At 47.3% G+C, this 17,290-nt stretch overlaps 1 protein-coding gene across 2 annotated transcripts in view; it reads right to left on the bottom strand.

The window, feature by feature from the left end:
• Positions 1-17,290, bottom strand: part of PCSK6 (proprotein convertase subtilisin/kexin type 6) — a 171,122-nt gene that overhangs the window by 18,081 nt on the left and 135,751 nt on the right. Inside the window, exons 14-15 of one of the 2 annotated variants that reach the window (XM_018066352.1) lie at positions 962-1,141; positions 803-841 (exon numbers count right to left, since the gene is read on the bottom strand). In XM_018066352.1, the coding sequence (XP_017921841.1) occupies positions 803-841; positions 962-1,141 (219 nt within the window). The remainder of the gene's footprint in view (positions 1-802; positions 842-961; positions 1,142-17,290) is intronic. The other variant, XM_018066353.1, reaches the window with a different exon arrangement.

Below are 17,290 nucleotides of genomic sequence, written 5' to 3'. Positions count from 1 at the left end.
GCAGATTAGTCCATACATAATTCAATGCTTCATTTTAAAGGCATGGTAGGAGAAATTTAAAATTGAATCACCCATAATTTATGCTTGATCTGTATTGATGGAATTCTCCATTTTGTTATTTTTTTTTCCAGAAGCTATTAGATAACTCAAAGCAACAATAGTCTTAGATCTCACTCATCATTTATCAAGCAGCTGAAATATTTAGCCAAGGAAAATATGCCCAACCAGAAAGATTCCACATTTCACAATCACTGGGGTGGTTCTGAGGCAAAGGAAAGCTTTCAGCCAGGTATGCCCACAAGATCATGCCCGGCCCAGTGCTGGGAGCATCCACGGCTGCCTAAGCTGCCAGGTCCTTGGCATGGAGCATTGCAGGCTGAGCCAGGGCTACCCGTGGGGGTGCTGCAGGAAGACCACTGGCAAGGAGGCACCCCTGCTGCTTGCGAGTGTTCCTCCGACATCAGGCCTTGACCCTGTCACGCGTCCTCCTCCAGTCCCCCCACCCTATCCCCTGGTCCTCTGTGGTCTCCACGCCAGCCACTCCTCCTGGCCATGCCCACACGTCCCGGCTCCCGTCAGTGCCCTGGGCCTTCCCACATCCTGGCCATGAGGACGGAGAGCAGACAGATGAGGGAGAGGGTCTGGAGGCTGAGCTGGGAGCCAGGGGTCCCCTGAAGGAACGGGGGTGCCCCAGAGGAGTGCCACTAGCCGGGGGCAGGTCCATGTTCTGTTGGGGCACAGGGAACCTGTATCACTGTCCTAGGAAGGTTGTAGAATACTTACTGGTTTGCAGCATACTTACTGGTCTGTAAAAGACTAGGAGAGCCGGGGGAGGAAGGAGCTGCGAGTGCAAACGACCACCATTACTACGACTCCCGAGCAAGAGGAGACCGGCAGCCCTAACCCGCCTGCCGCTGGGGAGCGGACAAGCAGGCGTGTCCTCCGGCTGCAGGCTCAGTACCTGTGTAGTCCTCTTCGTCCTCTGGAACCTCGGCCTGGGACGGTGACACGGCAGTCCTCGGGGGCTCCAGCTCCGAGGCAGAGAGCTCCAGCATCCGAGAGCGGGACTGGTGTGTGCTGAAGGCTGTGTAGGGGTGCTCAGCGGTGCCGTACAGGATGAGGGTCCACTCCCTCAGCTTCCCTGGAAGACACAGGATTCAGATTCACCCAGAGTCCAGAAAGCCCTCAGGAGGCCCAGGACGTGCTCCAGCCAGGGATCTCCGCCCCCCAGAAGTGCCTGGCGCTGCCGGCTCAGGTCGCCAGCCCTCCTCTGACAGCAGGGCTCCCAGCCCAGTGCCATTCCCCCCTTGTTACCCCCTGCCCAGCCACCTCTCCCTCCTTGGGTGGTGGTGCAGCCCCTCCCCCACAAATGACTGCCACCCCCACAACAAGTAGCTCCCTCCCTGTCTGGGAAAATCCAGGTAATGGATCTGGGTTAGGCGGGCCCTCAGCCTCATCCCATGTGTTCCAACGTGCTAGCTGGGGTCTCTACCCTGGGTCACAGGACGGTGAGTCTTGGAAACAGAAAGATGACTGGTACCCTCGCTGGTCTGCATGTGTAGGGAAGGGGACAGGGAGCAGCAGGGACCACCCTGCTGCCTCTGTGAGGGAAGGAGGCCGGGGCAGCTGGATATGCTCAGGTGTGAGGAGAAGGGGAACCTGGCCTGCACCGTGCAGGTGGGATCACTGAGGTAATACAGCCCACAAGGGCGGGGGTAGACATGACTGCAGGCCGCCTCCCTCTCTCAACATGTGTGGCCAGCGTTCAGGGCTGTGGGACTGTGTCGGGAGGGTCACTGATGTCATCATCGTGCAGGTGAGGGGCCGAGGGCCAGTGTGACCTGCTGAAGGACAAGCATCGGCTCGTGCTAATGGGCTCCGGTTGCCTCAGCTACACAGGTTTATTGAGAAGAGGACTGACTCCACAGGAACTGGTTCTGTCATGCAGTGGGAGATAGGTCAGCACTGGTTTCTCTTACCCAGCATGGCCGGAAAAGGTCCCAGCCCGAGAGCTGCAGCCACGAAAAAGCCCCCAAGACAGGCTCAGGCCCTCTCGGCCTGACTAGGATTAAAGCAGGTAAGGAACCTGTCCTAGGCTGACGGTCCCCTGGGACATGTCTCCAGAGGATGTGGCTCTTTCCGTGGCCAAGTTCCCAACACAGCAAGTGATACCGACAGGGAAATGCTTCATGTGGGCCCAGGTACAGCAAACACAGCCAGGCTAGGAAGCACCGTCCATTCTCAAGCCCCAAGGATCAAATCAGTTCCTCACAGTGCTGAGTGAGGAACACTCACAGTGACTGCAAGGGGAGCGTATGACCACAGGCAGCAATGAGGGCTCTACGAGCTGTAATCAGAGTTGAGATTTATTTCAACTTTGTATCATGTCTCCAGAAACCCCACCAAAGGCCTCGTCACTAAAGTCAGATGCTTATTTTAGGCAGAGGTTTGGTGGGACAAACAAGACAAGGGAGGCTGCTCCAAGCTTGGGATCAGCACAGCCTGTGTGTGAGCGGGGAGAGCAGAACCAATACCAAAAAACCATGGAAACCGCTCTTAAGAGTTCTCCTCATGAGGAGAAACCAGCTTCTTTCCTTCCTTGTGTGTCTGTAGGACACGATGGGTAGGACCTTAGCGAGACTGACTGCAGCAATCACTTCTCGCTATGCGGAAGTCACTGTGCTGTAACCTTATGCTTCTCAGGGCCACGTGCCAATTATATCTCGATAAAGCTGACAAGAAAAATAATCCCAAGAAACCAGCGGGAGGATCTGTCTTGCAGGGAGGCCTGGAAGGGAGGCTGAGAGGGGAGGCCGGGAGAAGAGGCTGGGGTTCAGGAATGGAAGAGAGACTTCCTTTTTATTGTTTTTCTTTGTGGATGGTTTGATTTAAAAAAAGAAAAACAACCAAAAATATGGCATATATTGCCTTTCACATATATGAATACTAAGTCATTAAGTTTAGTTTAAAAATCTATAAACAGGGACTTCCCTGGTGGTCTAGTGGCTAGGACTCCACACTCTCTGCTTCCCCTGAAGGGGGCCCAGGTTTGATCCCTGGTCAGGGAACTAAATCCTATATGCCACAGCTAAAGATCTTGTGTGCTGCAACTAAGACCAGGTGCAGCCAAATAAATGATTTTTTTTTAAAAACAAGATCAAACCAGTTAATCCTAAAGGAAATCAACCCTGAATATTCATTGGAAGGACTGATGCTGAGGCTGAAGCTCCAACACTCTGGCCACCTGACATGAAGAGCCCACTCACTGGAAAAGACCCTGATGCTGGGAAAGATTGAAGACAGGAGGAGAAGGGGATGACAGAGGAGGAGATGGTTGGATGGAATCACTGACTCAACGACATGAGTTTGAGCAAGCTCCAGGAGATGGTGAAGGACAGGGAAGCCTGGAGTGCTGCAGTCCACGGGGTAGAAAAGAGTCGAACACAACTTAGCGACTGAACAACAACAACAAAGAAACAAACTGGTTATACAGTCGAGGAAGCAAACGTGAAAAAGCTGAGGCCCAGTGCTTTTGATTTACATTTCTGAAACAAACGCGAAGGCTCAAAATCTACAAGTGCAGAAGTAGCAGAGTGGAAGTCCCCCCAACCTGCCTGCCCGAGCCACCATCTCTGTCCACGGCTACTCAGCTACCTGTTTCCTGAGCATCCTTCTGGAGGTGTTTTATTCTTATCCAAGCAAACATGAATACATATTCTGCCCCGTCCCTTTCATCAACACACCTGGCAGCACATTCTGCACTTGGGCTTTTCCATTAAAACACATCCTGCTGATCTTTCCATCACTGCCTCAGAGAGATGTGGCGTCACTTACTAACAATGCTCTTGACAGGCATTGAAGTTGTTTTTGAATGTCTGCAGTCACAGACAGCCTATAGCCTGGGTCACATGAGGAGGCACCAGGCGAGGCTGGCAGAGCAAGGACCCGGCATTGAATCTTGGCTCAGCCACCTGTTAGCTGAGAGGCCTCAGGCAAAGTACTCACTCTCCCTGTTCTTCAGTGTCCTCATCTGTAAAGTGGGATCACATTAACAACACCTACTTCACAGATCGGCCTGGGGAATGAAATGATTTTAACGATGGTAGAGATTCAGAAAAGTGACTCACGTGGAAGTGCAGCTCTGGGCTCTCAGCTGCAGGGTAGTCCCTGCGCCCCCTCCCCCAACTCCACACCCATCCACAGCTCCGAGGATGTAGCCCATAGCCCATGCCAGCTCCCAGCACTCTTACCATGCCCAGAGTCCACCCTCACTGTGAGGAGAGGAGACGCAGAGGGAAGAACCAAGGAGGAAGCAAAAGACCCACCATACAGGTTTAGAGCAGAGACCCAGCCCACATTCCATAGGACTCCATCCAGGGTTAGACCAGAGACCCAGCCAGCCAACATTCAACAGGACCTTCACCCAGAGCAGTAGGACCTTTTAACAAGAATGTACTGCTTATTGGTCAACTCTGCACAAGGTATCCTTACAGAAACCCAACCAGTACCATTAGTTTCCAGGAAAGGGTTCTTAAAAGATGCCCTGATCCCAATGCTTTGGCTGTCTCTCCATCAGATTCCTGAGACCATAGAAGAAGGAGGGGCACATTTGCCTGCTCAAGTGCTTGGGCAGCACTGCAGGGAGAGGAGAGGATAATCCAAGCTGATGCCCGAGGTCGCTGACAAATGGCCTTGTCTTCATTCACTGTCTTCAGTGCATTTCCTCTCAATGAACTGAGCTCCTAATGAACAAACAGGGTTATTCCTATTCAAAGAGAGAACAAGAATTAAGGCAAGACTAAGGCAGAGTTTGCCAAAAGGAAAGTACCACCAATGATATTGCTTTTCTCTTCCAGCATTTTGCATTAAGCGCTAATCCAAACAAGCTAGATGTGGGGGAAAGATTTTGTTAGATCAAGGGCTCTGAACTAATCTTTTTGAATTCCTGGCTTTTCTTCAGCCATAAGCAAAGTTATGAACAACAAAGAATTTATTAAATCTCTGCCACCCTCACACTCTTATGGCAGAAAGTGAAGAGGAACTAAAGTACCTCTTGATGAAGCTGAAAGAGGATAGGAAAAAGCTGGCTTAAAACTCAACATTCAGAAAACTAGATCATGGCATCCAGTCCCATCACTTCATGGCAAATAGATGGGAAAACAATGGAAACAGTGACAGACTTTATTTTCTTGGGCTCCAAAATCACTGCAGATGGTGACTGCAGCCATGAAATTAAAAGATGCTTGCTCCTTGGAAGAAAAGCTATGACAAACCTAGATAGCATTTTTAAATGCAGAGATATTACTTTGCTGACAAAGGTCTGTCTAATCAAAGCTATGGTTTTTCCAGTAGTCATGTATGGATGTGAGAGTTGGACCATAAAGAAGGCTGAGTGCCAAAGAATTGATGCTTTTGAACTGTGCTGCTGGATTAGACTCTTGAGAGTCCTTTGGACTGCAGGGAGATCAAATCTGTCAATCCTAAAGGAAATTGAGTTCAGTTCAGTTCAGTTGCTCAGTTGTGTCCGACTCTTTGCAACCCCATGAATCGCAGCACGCCAGGCCTCCCTGTCCATCACCAACTCCCAGAGGTCTCTCAGACTCATGTCCATTGAGTCAGTGATGCCATCCAGCCATCTCATCCTCTGTCGTCCCCTTCTCCTCCTGCCCCCAATCTCTCCCAGCATTAGAGTCTTTTCCAATGAGTCAACTCTTCACATGAGGTGGCCAGAGTACTGGAGTTTCAGCTTTAGCATCATTCCTTCCAAAGAAATCCCAGTCCTGAATATTCATTGGAAGGACTGATGCTGAAGCTCAAGCTCTAATAGTTTGGCCACCTGATGCAAAGAACTGACTCACTGGAAAAGACCCTGATGCTGGAAAAGACTGAAAGCAGGAGAAGGGGACAACAGAGAAGAGATGGTTGGATGGCATCACTGACTCAATGGACATGAGTTTGAGCAAGCTCATGAGTTGCTGAAGGACAGGAAAGCCTGGCGTGCTGCAGTCCACAGGGCCACAAAGAGTTGGACACTACTGAGTGACTGAACTGACCGAACTGAACTCAAGGAGGGGGTCTTCAGATCTATAGGCAGTCGGTCAAAAGCACAGGTGATAACCCAGGCTTACAACTGGTGTACCAAGCACAGTAGGGTGGGGAAGAGGGGGCAGATAGTCTTGCTGGACTAAATGCTCAGTCTGTAGGGCTGATGCTGTCCTGTGGCAGGTGGTGCCAGAATGGAGTTACGTAGCACACCCAGGTGTAGCTGCAAAGAATTGCCTGGCCTGGGGACATCCCCACACGTTTGGTGACCCGAAGTAAAGAGCTCTGTGTGAACAACAGAGGAGACACAGGGAGAGAAACACAGGAGGGAGGAAAAAGTGGGTTTTTCCCTACTCCATGTTTCTATTTTACAACACCAGCTGCAGTTTTCTTGAAATTTTCTGGTCCTGCTCTTTGTTTTTGCTGCCTGAGTTGCTTCTTCCCCCCAGGGTTTGTTTTCTGTAAAGTCTGTGTCTGTTTTGATGTTGCATAAACTTCTCACATGTGTGGGGGTCCTTTTCTATTTATCAGTGAGGCACTAAGAATGATTAGAGGTTCTGCATGCTGGAATGTGAAAACACACTTTTTGTTTATTGATTTTGTATTCAGCAAACTTGCTAGCCAGAACAAAATGAGAACGGAAATGTTATCATAGCATGCCAGCTAGCTCAGATGTAAACAATGCTTGTTTTCATAGTAAATGCAAGCACTTTGCATCAGAAACAGTGGAGACGGGAAGAAAATGTACTCTTTTTAAAGTGCTGAAATAATAGAAAAGAAACAGGACTGACCCAGGATCCAGTGAAAATAACTGTTCAGAAATAGGTGGAGCCATGGCACCCTCGCCTTGATTCCGGTCGGCAGAGTCAAAATCAACGTGTCAGTAAATAAACCTATCCTTAAAAACAAACCAAAAGATGGGTTGAAATAAAGATATTCTGAGATAAATCCAAGCAGGGAAGGGTTATGGCCAGCAGGCTAAGAAATGGAGAAGCAGCTCTTCAGGCAGAAGGAATATGGTCACACCTAAAACCTGGATCCACAGGGAGAGCATGGGGAAGAGTAGCTTTTTTTTTTCCCTTCACTCGGGGCTAGGCCTCCCTCTGTCACCTCTATTTAACCTTCACTACCTGTTTGGATCAGCAGTATTTTTATAATCATCCAGCTCCAACGATCTCCTATTTTAAATTATGGTATTTTCCTTTGACACGAGTCATTTAGTAGTGTTGCTCAACTATCACATGTATAGGCTTTTTCTAGTAACCTCTTAAGTTTTGATTTCTTACGTGTACTCTCAGAGGACAGGGTTTATATACTACCAGTCCTTGGAAATAGCCTGAAGCTTGCCAAATGGCCCATGACGTGCCCAATTCTCATAAACAATCCACCTTGTGCTGGAAAGGCGAGTGTGTTCTTCAGTCATTGTGTATAGGCCCACTGGTTGGACCTAATTTTCAACTGTGATGTTCAGAATTCTCTTCCTACTGACTTTTGCTGTTTTATCTATCAAATGTACTTGAGGTACCCTAAACCTCCCACCTTGTGCGTTAGTCTGTCTTTTTCTCTTTGCAGTTTTAATGAATTTTTGCTTTATATATTTCGAGGCCACGTCAGGACTGAACCAAATCTTTTATCAACATCAGTGATCCTCTTTCCAGCTTCAGGAAGGCTTTCCACCTTAACGTTTGTTTCTCCAAAGTTAACGGAACTACATTGGCTTTCTTTGGTTAGCATTTTCTTGGGCTACCTTTTACCATCCACTGATTCTTAACTTTGCAGTTTTCTTATAGTTTAAATATTGTTCTTACATATAGCTCTCTTGGTCAGTCACAGCATGAAGCAGATAGCGTAATTAAACTCAGATAATCCAATGGCTTCCCAGGTGGTTCAGTGGTAAAGAATCTGCCTGCCAATGCAGGAGATGTGGGTTCAATCCCTGGGGTTGGGAAAATCCCCTGCAGAAGGAAATGGCTACCCATTCCAGTATTCTTGCCTGGAAAATCCCATGGACAGAGCAGCCTGGCAGGCTACAGCCCATGGGGTCCCAGAGTCGGACACGACTGAAGTGGCTTAACAACAATGAGCAGAGGAAAGGGATGATGGGGTTCCCCAGGGCTAGAAACAGAAGCGGTGTTAAGCCCACAGGTGTACTATAGCCTATAGGCAAGGGGAGGGGAGGGTGTGACCCCAAGGGATGCTGGAGGGATAAATAACTCACACAGAAGTACCCCTTCCCTCCCTCTATTCTCCTGCTGAAGTTCTCTTGGCTGAACTCCACCACAAGCCATGGGCAGAGAGCCTTTGCACAAGCCAGCCTCAAGGCAGAGTGGGGCAGACGCAACAGCAAACACTCAAAAATCTAATCTGACGATCTTTGTCTTCTAAATGGAGCAGTCTGTCTACCTTTATTGGAACTGTCAACATAGCTGGACTTCACAGCTTGTTTTGTATATTCTAGTTGTTTCGCTACTTGTTCTGTTCTTGGTCTTTCTGGTGCCAGACACAGAAGCCCACATCATCTCTTAACATTCCAATTTCGTCTTTGTTTAGGGGTAATTCACTAGCAATTTATGAAAGATATTTACCTTATACTAAAAAAAAAAAAATCAAATAACAAAACCTCAAATCATACCATGAAGAAAATCAAATCACTAAGTGGGAATAAAAAGAGAATGAGCGAAACTCTAGAGAAGAAATTTAAGAAGTCAAGTGGGCCTTAGAAAGCATCACTATGAACAAAGCTAGTGGAGGTGATGGAATTCCAGTGGAGCTATTTCAAATCCTGAAAGATGATGCTGTGAAAGTGCTGCACTCAATATGCCAGCACATTTGGAAAACTCACCAGTGGCCACAGGACTGGAAAAGGTCAGTTTTCATTCCAATTCCAAAGAAAGGCAATGCAAAAGAATGCTCAAACTACTGCACAATTGCACTCATCTCACATGCTAGTAAAGTAATGCTCAAAATTCTCCAAGCCAGGCTTCAGCAATACGTGAACCGTGAACTTCCTGATGTTCAAGCTGGTTTTAGAAAAGGCAGAGGAACCAGAGATCAAATTGCCAACATCCGCTGGATCATGGAAAAAGCAAGAGAGTTCCAGAAAAACATCTATTTCTGCTTTATTGACTATGCCAAAGCCTTTGACTGTGTGGATCACAATAAACTGTGGAAAATTCTGAAAGAGATGGGAATACCAGACCACCTAACCTGCCTCTTGAGAAATCTGTATGCAGGTCAGGAAGCAACAGTTAGAACTGGACATGGACCAACAGACTGGTTCCAAATAGGAAAAGGAGTACATCAAGGCTGTATATTGTCACCCTGCTTATTTAATTTATATGCAGAGTACATCATGAGAAACGCTGGGCTGGGAGAAACACAAGCTGGAATCACGATTGCCGGGAGAAATATCAATAACCTCAGATATGCAGATGACACCACCCTTATGGCAGAAAGTGAAGAGGAACTAAAAAACCTCTTGATGAAAGTGAAAGAGGAGAGTGAAAAAGTTGGCTTAAAGCTCAACATTCAGAAAATGAAGATCATGGCATCTGGTCCCATCACTTCACGGGAAATAGATGGGGAAACAGTGGAAACAGTGTCAGACTTTATTTTTTTGGGCTCCAAAATCACTGCAGATGGTGACTGCAGCCATGAAATTAAAAGACGCTTACTCCTTGGAAGAAAAGTTTTGACCAACCTAGATAGTATATTCAAAAGCAGAGACATTACTTTGCCGACTAACGTCCGGCTAGTCAAGGCTATGGTTTTTCCTGTGGTCATGTATGGATGTGAGAGTTGGACTGTGAAGAAGGCTGAGCGCTGAGGAATTGATGCTTTTGAACTGCGGTGTTGGAGAAGACTCTTGAGAGTCCCTTGGACTGCAAGGAGATCCAACCACTCCATTCTGAAGGAGATCAACCCTGGGATTTCTTTGGAAGGACTGATGCTAAAGCTGAAACTCCAGTACTTTGGCTACCTCATGCGAAGAGTTGACTCATTGGAAAAGACTCTGATGCTGGGAGGGATTGAGGGCAGGAGGAGAAGGGACAACAGAGGATGAGCTGGCTGGATGGCATCACGGACTCGATGGATGTGAGTCTGAGTGAACTCTGGGAGATGGTAATGAACAGGGAGGCCTAGCATGCTGCGATTCATGAGGTCACAAAGAGTCGGACACAACTGAGCAACTGAACTAAACTGAACTAAGGCTATATATAAGTCTTAAGACTATTTAAGTCAAATAAGAGACCACAAAAATATTTATAGGAGCTATGATCCAGAAAGGGTTATTACATTTGTATTTTACATGAAGCACCTATTAGCTTGATAATAACAATACTGACTATTCTCTGGACAAAAAAAGAAAGGGTAATTAAACACACACACACCGTGCACACAAACATATGGGAAAGCGTTCAACCTCCTAATTATCACAATGCAAATTGAAAGGAAGATAGCATTTATCTCCTTGAGAGTTGGCAATGACAGTGCTTACTTATGCCTGATAACCTTGTAGGTTGGTTCAACCATTTTGAAAAGCAAATTGTAAAAATGTATCAGAAATATGTATATTTGTGGTTTCCACTGCTCATCTGTCCTATGACCTTTTATTCTGGTGAATGAATCCAAGAAAATACTTTTAAATTTAGGAAAACACTTTCTGCACTAAGTTGTCTATTTATAACAGCAAAACCCCCAGAAAATAATCTATGTGTCCTAAAATAGTGGGATGTTTAAATAAATGACTTTCCTAGTGGCTCAGACGATAAAGCGTCTGCCTACAATGTGGGAGACCAGGTTCGATCCCTGGGTTGGGAAGATCCTCTGGAGAAGGAAATGGCAACCCACTCCAGTACTCTTGCCTGGAAAATCCCATGGATGGAGGAGCCTGGTAAGGCTACAGTCCATGGGGTCGCAAAAAGTCGAACAAGACTGAGTGACTAAACTTTCTAAATAAGTGATGATACTTCTATTTGGCAAGGTATTATAAAAATATATAAGATGCTGCTTACAGAGATGTGCAAGTAGCAAAAAGAAATACAAAGTCAGACATGCAGCACGGTTAGAAAACGCTGTAAAATGTCAAGTCTGAAAAACTCAAGTGGAAATATGGACATACTGAATACGACGTGTTTCTGAAAAAGGATAAAGTTAAGTGCTTCAAACATTCAATGCACTTGAGGGTAGGGGACTGGGGGGAGGGGATCTGGCTGCCAGAATGCTGACCAGGGTGGCTGCACCTCTGTGGCTGATGCGACGGTGGGGAACCTGGGGATGGGGTTTTCCAGGGAGCTCTTCCTCTTCCCACGATTCCCTGTTCATTTTTATCAATGTCTAGTGTATTATTTGTAAAAATGAAGTATTCAAGAAAAATCTCATCTCTTTGTTCCACCCAAGACCAGGAGACACAGAATGATGAATGAAGCCATGACTTGAGAACGTGCACAAGCTTGTACAACCTGGACAAGCAGGGTGTCGCCCTCCCTCTCCCTCCTGCACTAGGAGACTCGGGGGAACAATGTCCTAAAACAGGCCCCTGAAAGAGCAGAAGGGAGGCAGAGGCCCTCTGAGACCCACCAAGTACTCTCAAAGCTAATGGGGTTAGAGCAGGGCTTCTGGACATCTGTGTGTGTGGCCTCCCGACGTGCTCAGTTCTCTCCAGGCAGCAGGAGCAATCTCCCAGAAAAGGAGTTTTAGTGACAAACCTGGAAGCCAGCACAGAAGGCATTGCTGGAAACCTGACTTTCTTCCTAGCTGCCAGTACGAGATAAATCGAGCCATCAAACACAGATTGCAAAAGCTCCATTCTTCTTCTCGAACTGAAGATTAGCTCAAAGCAGATGTCAATTCAACAGTCAATAAAACCAACAAGAGAGTGAGAACAGCTATGCTCTCAGTAAGAAAACATATGAAAGTTACTGAACTGAAATCAAGAAACCATGGAACTTTTTATGATGAAAAAAGGGAAAGGACAGTCACATGGGAGAGATTAAATTCTTCTTTTTTTAACTGATTATTATATGGGTTATGAGTTTAACCTCAGATATGCAGATGACACCACCCTTATGGCAGAAAGTGAAGAGGGGAGTGAAAAAGCTGGCTTAAAATTCAACATTCAAAAACTGAACATCATGGCATCTGGTCCTATCACTGCATTGCAAATAGATGGGGAAACAATGGAAGCAGTGACAGACTTTATTTTCTTGGGCTCCAAAATCACTGCAGATGGTGACTGCAGCCATGAAATTAAAAGACGCTTGCTCCTTGGAAGAAATGCTATGACCAACCTAGAGAGCATAGCAAAAAGCAGAAATATTACTTTTCGGACAAATGTCCATCTAGTCAAAGCTATGGTTTTTCCATTAGTCATGTACATATGTAAGAATTGGCCCATAAAGATAGCTGAATGCTGAAGCATTGGTGCTTTTGAACTGTGGTGCTAGAGAAGACTCTTGAGAGTCCTTTGGACTGCAAGGAGATCAAACCAGCCAATCCTAAAGGAAATCAACCCTGAACATTCATTGGAAGGACTGATGCTGAAGCTCAAGCTCTAATACTTTGGCCACCTGATGCAAAGAACTGACTCACTGGAGAAGACTGATGTTAGGAAAGACTGAAGGCAGGAGGAGAAGGGAACGACAGAGGATGAGATGATTGGATGGCATCATTGACTTGATGGACATGAGTCTGAGCAAGCTCCAGGAGTTGGTGAAGGACAGGGAAGCCATGGGGTCACAAAGAGTGGGATATGACTGAGACTGAGCAACTGAAATGAACAGATGAGTATGCACAGCTTAAAACAGATGATTCAAATTATATGGGCTTTTGATTTAAACAAGGTTTACAGCCACAGGCACCTTCACTCACTCCCCCATCCAACAACTGCATGTTAGCCACATTCCAGGTGCTGGAGAGGAGAGACAGCATTCCGCTCTTTCTTAGCACACCAGCATCACACTGGGCCAGTGCTGACGGGATGCCCATGATGACCACCCTCCCAGCACTTCACAGGGACCATTGGAGCACACACCCAATCTGCCAATGACCTTGTGCTGAGGTCATGTTCTCTAGAAAGCCAGAGTCTGTGGCAAAGCCTATGGGCTGAGGCTTTACAAAGAGGGGCAATCATGGGGGTAGGGAAGGCTGGGCAGGCAGGGGGCAACAGATACTGAGCTGGCTGTGTGTTCCCAGCAAAGTTGCAGGTTCTAGGCTGAGGAGCTCCTCCCCACGGACCTTGTAGGGCTAGGAAGGGTGTGCGCCCTGCTCCCTGGGCAAACCTCCAGTGCATTCCAGGTGTGATAGCTGCCCCTCCAGGTAGCTAGGTGCTGGCGTGAACTAAGACCTCACCTCCGTATCAGTAAACAAAGGATGCTGCCACCATGGAGTCAGCTGGACCAGAGCGCTGCAGGAACTCAGAATGGAGAGAACAGGTTGCCCATGGTGCCCTCAGCTGCTGCAGCACCTCCATCCTCCCACACAACCATGCACCCTGGAGGACTGCAAGATGAAGAAGAGCAGGGTGCTGGCCTCAGGTGTTGGGGTGCCTGTGTCAGAGGAACGCCTTCAGGGAGCCCAGAGCTCTGTCTCTTCCCACACACAAAAACACGCCAAGTTCCTTAACTTGAGATGGCTGGTTTTCTTTAATTAATACTAATTTTTTGATATTTGGACTACCTGGATTTTGTTGCAAAAGCTCTGAAATGCCCTGGCTCCCTGCTTGCCCTTTGGAGCTGTCCCTCAGAGCTATCCGAGAGGCAGTTCCTTGGGCTTTAGCCCTGTGTGTCCACTGAATAAAACCTAACTCTCAACTCACCAGGTATGCATTTTTTCAGTTGCCACTGGAAAGCTGGGATTTACACATGACCTGGAGGTGGAGAGAAAGCGGCAGCCTTCCCATGTCCTCTTGAGTCTGACTGGCCCTCTTTCTCCCTCTCCACAAGGGCCAGCTCAACTTCAACCTGTACAACAGGGCAGCTGTGCCCCAGACATGCCTTCAGCTTCCAGGAGACCCAGGGAGCTGACATGGGGCATGACCTCCCCACTGGGCCAGAGGCAAGGTCCCCAGGCAGCGGGGCTGAGCAAACCTGGGAGGACACAGAGGGTGTGGTGCGAGATAGACAGAGCAAAGTGTGAAGTCCAAAAAGAACGACTTCCCTGGGCTTTCTTTGGTCCCTTCCTTTCTATCCAAGGGAACACCACAGGGGTGTCCCTGGTGGTCCCATGGCTAAGACTCCATGCTCCCAATGGAGGGTGTGCTGTTTAGATCCCTGGTCAGAGAACTGGATCCCACATGCCACAACTAGAGATTCCACATGCCACAACTAAGACCTGGTGCAGCCAAGTAAAGATTCTTTTTAAATCTTAAAAAAAAAAAAAAAAAAAAAAAGACTTGCAATTTCCTTAAAAATGAGAGAATACCACAGCTTGGTAAGGCAGACAGAACAGCAGGCAAAGAATCACTCAGCTTGCCAAAGAAAAGAAACACATGACAGGTCCAGGGATGCCCACTGCAGACGTCTCCGTTCACCATCTGCACCATCATGACCTGGAACCTCCCTGGCCTGCAACACAGGGGCCATGATCCCCCGACACCACAGGGCAGGAGACTGAGAGCTTCCAGGATCAGGTTACACCCTCAGACACCCTGCTCCACGCTCACCGCACTCAGAGTCCTCAGGCCTGAAGGCAGCAGGGTTCTGGGGTCTGCAGGCCCGGGCTCCCTCTCGCCCCTACCTCCTCACAGACTCTGCCTCTTCTCCATTAGGTTGGCGTGAGCATGGAGCAGGTTCCAGCTGCATAACTTACCCAGCCCTGCAGCTTTATTCTGCGTGAATTGGCAAACACACCAACCAAACACGGCTGGGCCTCTGATCGCGCCCTGGCTCCGACTGTCAGGTTTAGGGAAAGGAGAAACTCAAAGCTGGGATTCCATAGAAGTGAGCTGGTGGAGTTGGTGTGCTGGGTGGGCTCCAGAGAAAGCCAAGAAATATAGGACCTTTGCTCAAGGCTCAACCCCAGGACACCCCAAGCTCACACAGCCACTCAGAGCTGGGAAGGCAAGCTGTGGGTTATGTTCTCCCAACAGTTTCAGAATCAAGCTGTGAGTAAATTTTTGCTTCTTCTGTATGAAAAAAATGTTGCTTAAGAAGAAGAACAGATATGGAATAGATCTGCTGAGCTGCAGGCTTGAAAGAACGGACTGGATGGTAACCTAGCGAGCAGGCCCTTGACTCTGGTGTTCCCAAGCCCCCAAGCTCTCCACTCTCACAGGCAGGTTAACCCTCCCCACAGGCACCAGGCAGGTCTCCACCTGTGTCCTCTGGGCAAAAGCCTCCCCAGGGGCACGTGGGCCAGTTCCCAAAGGTTGCAGTCAGAACCTGCACTTGTGGGACAAGGTGAAAAGCAGGCAAGTATCCAGGGGAACCCACTGTGTGCCACGTCGTGCTGGAAATGCTCACACCCATCAGGTGCCCAAACACGCGTGGCGGAGTTCCTGTCACTCACAGGGTCCCCCAGGCTATACTCTGTGGAGCTGGAACTGGGACCCAGGCCTCTTGACATCTGCGTTCAGGCTCTTAGCACTAAATCACACCATGGCCCCAAGTGCAGAACGCCAGGCACACTTGGGAACTTCCACTCACTTGCTACCCTGATACAGTAAACTCTACATGCGAGCCTTCAAGTTGTAGGCTTTCAAATATGTGAACGTGTGTTCACAAGTCCACTCATGAGAGTTAGTTCGCATGTCTGGTGTACACTATCACATGAGTGTGCCCTCTACACGTGGTTGTGCTCATGTGTACTTTACTGTACAGTCCTGCATAGAGGACAGTAGTTCTGCGACTTTATTTCAAGCTCAGGATGTCTAGAAGCAAGCGTAAAAGCAGCGGTGATGTAGCTGGTACTGATGTACTTTTCAGGGTACTGTACTATAAGATTAAAACTGTTTCCTCTCTTTTCCGTGTTTGTTTTTTATGTGGCATTTGTGCAAAAAGTATTATACAGCTACCACAGTGCGGTACTATATAGCCGCGTATGTTAGTTGGACACCTGGGCTGACTTTGTTGGACTCAGGAACAAATTGGACTTATAATGAGGCTCTCAGAATGGCACTCGTTCATATGGAGGAGACTTACTGTATTTAACTGTCCATCTCTGTTCTAATTTATATTTTCTTTTATTACTGCAAAGATTAAGTAAGTGTTAGTTGCTCAGTTGTGTTCAACTCTTTGCAACCCCATGGACTATAGCCTGCCAGGCTCCTCTGTCCACGAGATTATCCAGGCAAGAAGACTGGAGTGGGTTGCCATGCCCTTCTCCAGGGGATCGTCCTGACTCAGGGATCGAACCCAGGTCTCCTACACTGCAGGTAGATTCTTTACCACTGAGCCACCAGGGAAACAGCTGTTGTTGACTGGTTGCCACTTTTCTTATGAATTGCTTTTTTAAGCTCTCTGCCTATTTTTCTAGTGGGAAGCTTTGCATCTTTCTTAGCAATCTGTGAGATTTCTAGACTTCTTAGTGATTATTTATATATTAATATTAGGTTATATTAATATATAAAACATTAATATTATATATTAATATTGTCTGTCTGCAGTCATCTAACCATGGGAGTTGAGATGTTAAGAGATGAAGAAGGTGTCTTCCTGCCTGTGTATCAGAATTTTTTATACCAAATACTGTTTAATTATCTTCCTTGGAAAAATGAATTTTTAGCATATTGAGAACTCAAATGATGACTGTTCACTGATGAGCAAGATTTAGTAAAAGAAAAAAATGTAGTTTGATTTATTAAATAAGCAATTAAACCAATGGTGATTAGACTTTTACTCCTCCAAGTGGAGAAGTAAAGAAATGAACTAACGAAATAAGAGCTCCTGATTGTGAAGTCTGGTCCTTGGGGCAGAGTCAAGGCTCTGCTCAGAGGGGCTGGCTACTGGAATAATAAGGAGTTGGGGTGTGGGTGGGTAGGCAGAGCAGTTTGTAAGGTCTGAGTCCTGGTTGTAATTGAATGCACTCCCACTTAGAGTATGCTCATTCTCACAGCAAGTCCTTGACATAATAAGGTAAATCTGCCATTACATGCAGATGACATGGAACTATCCATAGAAAACCCTGAAGGTTCAGTTTAGTAAATCCAAGAACTATCAGAACTGATAAACGGGTTCAGTGAGGTAGCAGAATGCAGTGTCAGCATACAGAAATTGGTCGCATTTCTTTACACTAACAATGAAATAGACAG

This window comes from Capra hircus, chromosome 21, assembly GCF_001704415.2.
Source record: "Capra hircus breed San Clemente chromosome 21, ASM170441v1, whole genome shotgun sequence".
Taxonomy (NCBI): Eukaryota; Metazoa; Chordata; class Mammalia; order Artiodactyla; family Bovidae; genus Capra; species Capra hircus.
Note: the sequence above shows the minus strand (reverse complement) of the source record. Positions and strands in the feature narration are given on the sequence as shown.